The sequence below is a fragment of the Arvicola amphibius genome, chromosome 3 (genome assembly GCF_903992535.2).
Source record: "Arvicola amphibius chromosome 3, mArvAmp1.2, whole genome shotgun sequence".
Lineage (NCBI taxonomy): Eukaryota > Metazoa > Chordata > Mammalia > Rodentia > Cricetidae > Arvicola > Arvicola amphibius.
The window spans coordinates 108,406,258-108,416,070 of NC_052049.1; the positions used below are offsets into that span (position 1 = coordinate 108,406,258).

At 47.5% G+C, this 9,813-nt stretch overlaps 1 protein-coding gene across 1 annotated transcript; it reads right to left on the minus strand.

Annotated features, from left to right (window-relative positions):
* Positions 1 to 620: 620 nt before the first annotated feature.
* Positions 621 to 9,320, minus strand: LOC119809361. The gene is made up of 3 exons (XM_042054711.1): positions 8,944 to 9,320; positions 3,213 to 3,351; positions 621 to 734 (listed from the first exon to the last, which is right to left on the minus strand). Exons 1-3 carry the CDS (start codon positions 9,318 to 9,320, stop codon positions 621 to 623), a joined length of 630 nt encoding a protein of 209 aa, XP_041910645.1.
* Between the last annotated feature and the right edge of the window lie 493 nt (positions 9,321 to 9,813).

Consider the following 9,813-nt stretch of genomic DNA (forward strand, 5'->3'; position numbering starts at 1 on the left):
CAGTACAGTGTTTTTCCCTTTTTGCTTTTTTTTGGGGGGGGGGTGATTTTCCCACGTCAGGGAGACATGGATCACCATGGACCCAAGTGTGTAGAGCATGTCAGCACTTGTGCTAAGTAAGGAGAAGTTCCACCTGCCCAGAATAACCTTTATTGTTGCCATTCTATCCAAGCCTGAGACTCCACAAAAAGGTCAAAAGGAGCCTCAGACTGCAATGACCCAGCCTGGAACAATGTTGGCTAGACCAAGCAGATTATTTGGGGGTCAGCCTGGCACTAGCTGACATGCTTGGGCCGGAAACCACAACAGAGACTAAATGTTGTAAACACTTGGCAGGGCTCTTCTGCCTCCCGTGGTAAAGCTCTTCATCTTCACCCCTCCCCCGGCTGCTCCAGACATCGTGCAGCACAGGATTTTACTCCTTTGCTCGCAGGCTGCCTGGACTTACATCTTTAAAGTATTCAGTCTTCATTTGTGGTCCTCCCTCAAGACCTTTGGAGTCTCTAGAGAGACAGGTCTTTTGAGGTAGATAAGGAGACCCCAAGATAACACCAAATGTGATGCTAGTCAACATAGCCTCAGCATTGGCCTAGTCTGTCATAAGTCTGAGTGATTAAAAGTCACAGATATGTGGACTGGCAGAGTGGTTGGTGGTTTAGCAGGAAGCAGCCCTGGGTTTGAGCTCCAGTACCACAAAAACTGGACACAGTTTTCAGAATCTTAGCACTCTGGAGCTGGAAGCAAGAGAATCAGAACTTCACTATCATCCTCAGTCACGAGTTTGTGGCCAGCCCGGACTACATGAGAACTTGTCTTGAATTTAAAAATAAATGGGTGGAAAGAGACTGGAAAGAAAGATATTAGAGAGGTAGAATTTTTGTTTTGTTTCGAGACAAGACTTCTCTGTGTATCTCTGGGTGTCCTGGAACTAGCTCTGTAGACCAGGCTATCCTTGTACTTAGAGATCTTCCTGCTTCTGCCTCTGAAGTGCTGGGATTAAAGGTTTGCGTTGCCACTGCCGCTGCCACCACCACCCAGCTAGAGAGGTAGATACTTCAACCTACTTACTTGCAGAAAAGAAGTGGAGTGCAGGAGGAGGTTGAGGATCAAAGTCTGTAACACTCCCAGACAACACAGCTCAGTGAACTTCCTGGACAGATTACCGAATTAATGGAGGTTCTGGAAGGGCATCACACCCACGGAAAGCATGAGAGAACCTCCACCCACACCTCACCTCATATGTTTCCAACTCCACACCTTTCCCGACATACCTCTTTAACTACATCATTTGCAATACACAGCATAACTTAGGTGTTTCTGTGAGTTCTTTGAGCCCAGGGTAGAGGATGGGAACCCAGCTTACAGCTGTTGGGTCAGAATAGGTGGCCTGACTTGGAACTAGTATTGGAAGTAGAAGTAGAAGTGAAACAAAGAAGAAAAAGAAAGGGAAGAACCCCAGTAGTTGCTTCAACGGGATGTAAATACTTAGGGGGATGCTAAGAAAAGGAATGAATGGAAGAGGCACCAATGGGCGTGAAGCAGAGGTATGAACACAGAACTATTGAGGTTGGGCAGACCAAAGAGAGCTCTTCTCTGCTGGTCCCTGTGCCAGGTGAACGTTTTTGGTTTTTTATTTTGTTTGTTTGTTTTTAAAGTTTGGAGATAATTTAGAACTCTGATCTGAGCTCACCTTGGGCCACAGTCAGGTACAAGATAGATATGAGGGCACTCTAGATGAGGACAGGGATCGAGTCCTTCCAAAGACAGCACAGTCTGGACAGACCTGCTGAGGAAGGATGACCACCGAAAGAAAAAAAAGCAAATGTTGCATGATAAAGTTACTCTGACAAAGTTAGTGCATTAACACCCTGAAAGAGGCTCAGGAGAGCAGGCAAAGATGACTACAGTCCCTTATCCAACCCCCAGGAAGCCTCAAGGTTTCTGTTTAATAAAGGGTTAAGTATCCAGGAAGTAGAGAATGGAGGTTCTTGAGACTCGGATCCAGGAGTACCATGAACTGTGGCATCAAAGCCACTAGTGAGACTCGGCTGAGGGTTATCAGAATGAGAGAACATCAGCTTGTAAGGGTTAATAATTTTTTTAATGGCTGGAATATATACAGAGGTTCATGAAAAGAGAGGGAAAGATATGATGTGGCTCTTCTACCTGTTTTAAACAGACAGAAATTGTCTAGTTGGGAAACACCTGCCCTGCTGAACACTATAAAAACCAAACCAACTGTTAAAATTCCATTATGTTAAGCCGGGTGGTGGTGGCGCACGCCTTTAATCCCAGCACTCAGGAGGCAGAGGCAGGCGGATCTCTGTGAGTTCGTGACCAGCCTGGTCTACAAGAGCTAGTTCCAGGACAGGCTCCAAAGCTACAGAGAAACCCTGTCTCGAAAAACCAAAAAAAAATAATAATAAAGGAATAAAAAAAAAGAGCCTGGTGCTTGAGAGATGCCAGAGCCAGGTAGGGACTGACCAAAATTTCAGGTCACAGGTCTGAGTCTCAGCTAGTGAGCCTCTAAAGCTTCCCTGGTCACTTCATTTCCTTATCTCTCCTTCAGATCAAGTCACAACCCTCTGAGTCTCGGACCAGGAAGAATGGACAGGAAGTAGAGCAAACTTCACACCATCTAACCAAGAACAGAAACTCTTTTGGGGTATCCAGGGAAATACCCCGAAGTCTTTTTCCCCCCTTCACGACTGTCTTCTTCAACCAACAGCCTTAGCTCTGCATGGACATATATTCTCTAGCATTTTAAACTATGTGACTTAACTCAAAAATCCAGAAACACAGTTGCAAACAGGAACGACTCAAATCAATACTAACTCACTATTTATTATTGTTGTTTATTCTTCTTATTTTTTTTGAGGTATAAGGGATTGAACCCGGGGCCTCATGCCTGTTAGGCAGGCCTTCTATCACTGGGCTACATCACCCGCTCAATATTGCCTCCGGAGGTGACGTGTGGCTGCCATCGGAAGCACAAGGGAGGCCGATCACCCACCGTCTGAAATCTTTTCGTCTGTTCAAAGCCTCCTTTCTCCCGCTTGAAACCCAGGTCTCGTTTTCATTCTGTATTCCTGAGGGAGGCCTTTACCTGTTGCTGGTAGTGGTTTTTTGTTTTGTTTTGGGGAGATTGCTTTGTTTTTTGTCTGTTTCAAGACATGGTTTCTCTGTCTGGCCTTGGCTGTCTGGGAACTCACTGTGTAGACACAGCTGGCCTCCAAGTCAGATCCTCCTGTCACTGTCTCCTGGATGCTAGAATTAAAGGCGTGGGTCACCTGCCTGAGAGAGGTTTTAACCCTCTCCCCTGAGAGAAGGTACTCCCCTCCATCTCTAATGCTGTTGGGACCCAACATAATTCAACTATGTTCTCCTTCACCCCAGGTGTATAGCTCCTTGGTAAGTCACACACAGCTTTGGGCTATATAAGAGGGAAATCAAATCCCAAGAAGGCAGAGGCGCCGGGAAAACCCTCAGTCTCCCTAAAGCTCGTGTACACACGGCAGCTCGGCAACCACGTCCAGCCTCTGAACACCTGCTCCAGAGTTGGCAGCTTACTCACTAGGGTCAGGAAAAAAATTCCCCGCTGGCAGCTTAGCCATTCAGGCGCCTTAATGAAAACCAAGTAAGCCAGACGCATCATCGGCGACGAGCATAGCAACTGGGGGCTACACAGTGTCTGGGAGGGACTACCGGAGAAGGGTGGGATTATCGCCTGCTCATCGGGCCCCACGCTCATCGTGGTCTCCTGTAATTGGCTGAGCGCATAACCACATGGAAACTGTCGAAATACCAGCTCCCACAGAGGAACCTGGCCGGCGTGAATCAGCCCACAGGGCTCCATCTCCGCGTCTCAGTTTCCACAAACTATTTTAATCTAGAAACCACATCTACAGGCAAAGGCAGGCTGCCTTTCCTGGGGTAGTCGGCCTAAACCATCATCGCCGCCCACACGCAGCTGTGCCTCCCACACGTCCCCCACCCAGACTCGCTCAGCAGCTTCCCGTGCCTCCAGAATTCCCATCTTGCCTCATATGCAACTTCTCCACACCTACACCTTCTCAAGCACGCGAGGTCAGCAGGCCAGGACTATAGAAAACCCGGGATTGGAACGAATACACCGTTCATATCCTAACCTTGCTCCTGGTAGACCAGGAACAAGTAATCTCTATCGCAGGTTCTTCCCCGTAAAGCCTACCTCAAGTGACCGTTGTGAGGATTAACAATGATCATGAATTTAAGACACTTAACAGGAATCTTGCCACAAAGTAAGATTTACTCCCTGTCTCAAGGAATTATGGGGCTGGTAGAAGGCTTTGCTCCTTAACCCTAGCCTGTGCTGACTGCTTACTCTTATGCTAACCGTTTACAGTCCCCTCTACATGGCTTTGTTCTTTTGTGGGAAGAGGGATGTGAGTTTCTTTTTCTCTACCACACAGAGCAGTATGTACTGAATAGCTGACTACAGAAATAATAACCAAGCCCAAACTCACCCTGCTCCCTGCAACTACCTGAAGTCTGAAAGAAATCTTCCTGCAAAGATCAGAGGACACAACAGAGAATCAAGACAAACATATCGATGATATATACCTGCAACCAACGGACCAGTTATCCTAGCACCACAGACATAGCCTAACGCACCAGACTGGGCAGAATTGGTGGGTACCATTACCAAAGGTCAGATGGAGCCAAACAAAGAGAGCTCTCTCTAGCAGCTAGCCTGCTAGACTGAATAACTGTTACAGGGTAGGGATGTCCTACAGAAACCGGGGCAGGCTGGCTGAGTGAGAGATGGTGTAAAAGGTGACAGCTAGGAGGTGCACAGGGGAGAAGAGCAAGAAATTCTTCTGTGTCCTCCAGAAAAACAGGTTGCAGTTGTCCACTGCCCAACTCACCTGTCCCACGCCAGCTTTTCTTCTCCTCTCTTAAGAAGCATCCTGGGATACATGGCTTTGCCTGATTTCTGACTTTCTCCCAGAATTCAGGAGGTCATAGGAGACACTAATGCTCAGTTTGGGCATTAAACAATTACCACAACCATTTTTGGCCAAGAGATTTGGGAACACATGCAGGCATTAATTTGTTTCTTCACATTTTATTGTCGTTGTTGGTCTGGGACAGTACTGACTCTAAGAGCTTGTCCCACCGAGTTCTTCATTATTCAGAACCTACACTGGTTCCCACTGAGCTAATACCACTTTGTATATGAAGAAACTAAAGCCAGGCATGACACACACTTGTAATCTCAGCATTAGGGAATAGAGGCAGGAAGATCACTAGTTCAAGGCCAAGCTTGGATGCATGAGACCCTGTCTCAATCAATAAATAAGTGAATGTATAAATAAATAAAATTATCTAGTCTCAAGGATTTTGTTATAGCAACAGAAAACAGTAAGATAGTCATCCATTTCCATCTTCAATAGACATTTTGTCTTCTAAAATTCAGCAGTCTGTAAAAAGGAAATTAGTGGGTATCTAAAACTGGTGTTTCAGATGGGGTTTGGGGGCTTGACGGTGTTAGCTAAATGGTATGACTGTGTGTGTATGTGTATTTGTGTGTTTTTGTGTGTGTGTTGACAAAAGAATGTTTTAAAATTAACTGTGTGGATGTATACACAAATCTATCAATATAAAAATTGGATTAAATACTTTTTCCATCCTAGCATCAAATACTTTCTTCCACAGGGTCCTGTGCATGTGCTGCGAGCACTCTACTAATGAGCTAGACTCTCAGCTTCAAATTCTCTAGAATTTGAAGATTAATTGTGTGACATCTAAATCATATTTTTTTTAATTTTTATTTTTTGAGACAGGATTTCTCCGCGTAACAGCCCCTAGCTGACTTGGAATTCACTCTGTGAGTCAGGCTGGCCTCGAACTCACAGAGATCTGCCTGCCTCTGCCTCCTGAGTGCTGGGATTAAAGGCGTGCGCCACCACACCCAGCTTTTCTAAATCATATTTCAATAATTTTGTTTAAAATAACTCATCTCTAGACTCATCTCCCCACTAAAAAGTTCTCAGACTTGTGAATAAGGAGACTTTCACTTCAGAAAGATGAAAGGAACTCACTTATCATCAGTGAACACCTATGGGTCACCACAAGGGGGAAGGTAGTGGGCCGTGAAAACAGGATGGATGTGTATGGACAATATTCCATGCTGTGCTGCTTTGACTTTGGTTCTGATTTGCTATTGTTTGTTTGCTTGCATCATTGAGCCCAGGTTGGTCTGAAATCTACTACATAGCCAAGGATGACCTACATCCCCAGGTCAGTCTGCCATTTTCTACTTATGCAGATGGTCTTCTGTATCTCCCAGTTCTGAATCTACAGATCCAACCGATTAGAGATAGAAGAATTCAGAAAAAAAAATTATCTATACTGAACATATGTGGACTTTGTTTCAGACTAGACCTCACTATATAGTCGAGGCTGGCCTTGAACTCCCGGTCATCCTGCTCCAGCCTCCCTAATGCTTGGATTACTGACATGCACCTCCATGCAGAAACAGACTTCCTTTTCCATCCTTGTTCTCCAAATAATATAGTACAGCAATTCTTTAGATGGCATTTACATTGTGCTTCGTATTAGAAGGTACCTAGAGATTATTTAAAGTGTATGAACTCAGGCCACCGAATGGACCAGCAGGCAAAGACACTTGCCACTAGCCTGGACACCCAAGTTCAAATCCTGGAATCCTCATGGTTGAGGAGAAAATAATTTTCTGAAGGTTATCCTCTGAATTCCACATGTACAAGCATACATAAAACACACGCACACATGCACACACACGTGCACAGTGAAAAGTTATATCTATGGGAAAATATGTATGTGTTATATGCAAATATCATGACACTTTATATAAGGAACTTGGTGACTACAAAAAGACCTGGCGCCAACCTCCATGGATACCAAAAGATGAGAAGACATACATTTTCTCCCAACCCCATATGCCAGCACATTAAAAAAAAATAAAACTGTCTTAAGCTATACCTAGGAGGTAAAACAACCTTCCTATTTTTAAAATTATCCTTCCTACATCAATAAAAAATAATATTCTACCATACCCTTAAATAACTCAAAATCAGAAACATTTTCCTTCCATTTGCTCAGCTCCCCCTGCCTACGTTAGCTAGCAATGGATGACTCTCTCCTCTATATTTTGTCTTCAGTCGATGTGGCAGGATGTCAATGCCTCTTTTCGGGTCTCTCATATTTGAGGAAAAAGTACCTGAGCTGACAGCTGTCTAGCTTGAGATTAGCCCCCATCAATCCTCAGTTCCCTCTCTCTGCAAAAAAAGCAACAGGGTGGAATGCCAGAAAAGAAAGACCTGTTGCCCCCAAAGCCAGAACTGTACAGTCACTGCAAACAGGAGAGAGATTTCATGGTAAACCATTGGGAGGCGCCCCAAGACTCAGAAGTGTCATCTCCTGCAGAACCCAAGCCTAGCCTCAGCACCACGAAGACACATCACACACGCTAGTTTCTTTCAATTTTCACCATATTGCTCCCTTAGTCGATCTTATGCACCTGACCTCACATGTCTCTTGCTGTTTTCTTTATCCTATCTGCACTTGTCATGGTTTTAACTTCTCCCTCCCAGGGCTTCTTCTATGTCTCCAAGCTTCTCTTTTCCTTTCTCTTTTTTTTTTTTCTTGCACCACCAGGTGACAACGGCCCCATCGCTTTAATGTCAACGAAGCTTGCACGACTCAACTTCTTTTTGTTACCTGGTGTGTTGATTTGTTTTTGTTTTGTTTCGTTTAGGTTTGGGTTTTTGAGATGCCACCCTTTCCAGGTGACCAACACATATCTGAAACTCCAAGAGTCTTCCTGCTTCCACGTCTCAAGGTCTAGGATTACACGTAGGTGTCACACAGTTTCATTCATTTATTTTATTTTGGAGATGCTGGGGACGCCTTTGGGTTAGGCAAATATTTTTTGTATTAGTATCCTATCACACTTAGCTTCCACATCCCTTCACATCTTGGAAACCCTTCTCAACATGACCACCACTAGCTGGTGCCACACTTGAGCTCTTGAGAGCCACTCAATAAAAGCTTCCTAAGTGAACATGAATGAGGCTGCGCAAGCGGGGTGAATGAAATGATCCCCATTAAAGTGATTCATAACTTAGTTACCACCATCAACCACGACAACAACGCCCCCCTCCCCAACAGCACAAACATCCTGCTAACAGTCTTAGCCCCTGACACTCAAAGCAGATGGGGGGGTGGGGCATGGGATCCATGAGTAGTGGGGACTCCATGCCACCATGGAAACTTCCTGAAGGAGTACCCCACCAAGGCTTGATGTGTAACCACCCTGCAAGGTTCACACCAGTTCTTGGATGTGGGCAGCAAACACCTACCTAGCAAAACTGGAGTTGGTAGGGTGATCGAGAGACGTGCCTCTGACAAGGCAGGATATGTGATGAACACTTCACTTCTGCCTAGGCATCTGGACCTGGATGAGCATCTTAACGTAGGAAAAATGACAAAAAGTGAAGTGGAATTCGGAATTCCACGTGGAGGCGCCACTTAAACTTCTCTCGCTGGTCCTGGCCATCTCCACCCATACAATGGAATCATAGCACTCTCTACCTTAGAGTTTCCCTGAGGATGGAATTTGGAGGCAGGGAGAAGCACTCACTTAAGTAGTCTACAGACAGTAAAGGCTCAACAAAAACTGTTCATTCTTGTTGTGAGGTTCAAGAGATGAATCTATGTCAACCTATCAAGTCCCTAGTTCTGAGCTGTGGAGACAAAACCTCTAGCACTGGTGCCCTGGCAGCTCCTGAGCCTTGGTGACGTGAGAAGCTCCAGCTTTGGTCCCGGAAGTTTCCACCAGAATGCCCGGGGGGCCCTAGACAGCTCTGGGGAGGGGCGGGAGGTGCAGGGGAAGACTGCTAGAGAGAAACGGGGACCTACCTGCTCTCACTGCACTCCTTCCGCTCCCTCACCCGCAGCCACTTGCGGAGCAGGAAGCGCTTTCGGCGCGGGGACGCGCTGGGTGTGGAGCAGTTGGACCACGGGGTGTCCTCGTCGCTTGAGGGCGTAATCTCAATGGACGGCAGCTGCAGGAACTCCTTGCCCGGGGCCAGGACGCCGGGTAGATCTGGGGCTACCAGTCCACCTTCCAGGCTCTGCTCTTGCACGTTCTTCATTCGGCGCATCTTAAAGCGCCGGCGGCGGAGCGTGGGGGTTGACGAACTGGACCACACCGCGCTGCCCTCGGGCGCGCCCTGCGGCTCGGGCACCTGCAGAGCGGGCAGCTGCAGGTTCTCCATCATGTTAGCTGCCGGCATCGGGGTCCTTGGCCGCTGCCCGGTACCCTCCACCTGAAGCCTGGTTCGCGGCTCCCACTCGCGACTACCCACCCCGGGGCCGGTGGCACTATCCGCTCTCACGTTCAGCGAGCAGCTGGAGCCTGCCAGTAGATCAAGTTCCTTTTCCTGGAGCGCCGCGAGGAGGGGACTGGTGGGGACGCCGCCTCCTGCGGTCTAGAACTTTTCAGAGCGCGCTTCCTCACGCAGTCCGCCGCGGGAGAGGCGACCCCGGGCGTAGCGACTGTCGCCTGCCAAGCCTCGCCACCCGGCTGCCCTCCTGGGGCTTCCCTCGCGCGCCCGCGTGTTTGTCTTCCGCTGCGCTCGCTCGCTCTGCCGGCTTCTCTGCCTTAGCGGGACTCGGCGGCCCCGGGCCCCAAGGGGGCTGCGCAGCAAACTCTCAGTGGTTTGCGTTCAGCAGATTGCGTTGGGGAGCCGGCTTGGCGCTGCAGGAGCGTGGAGGGCTGGAAGAAGA

Coding starts and splice junctions, on each gene's coding strand:
- LOC119809361 (XM_042054711.1), bottom strand. CDS start 9,320: ATGCCGGCAGCTAACATGATGGAGAACCTGCAGCTGCCCGCTCTGCAG. Junction 3,352..8,943: donor AAGGAGTGCAGTGAGAGCAG/GTAGGTCCCCGT, acceptor GGGTCCCAACAG/CATTAGAGATGGAGGGGAGT. Junction 735..3,212: donor AGGCCAGCTGTGTCTACACA/GTGAGTTCCCAG, acceptor TCTTGCTTCCAG/CTCCAGAGTGCTAAGATTCT.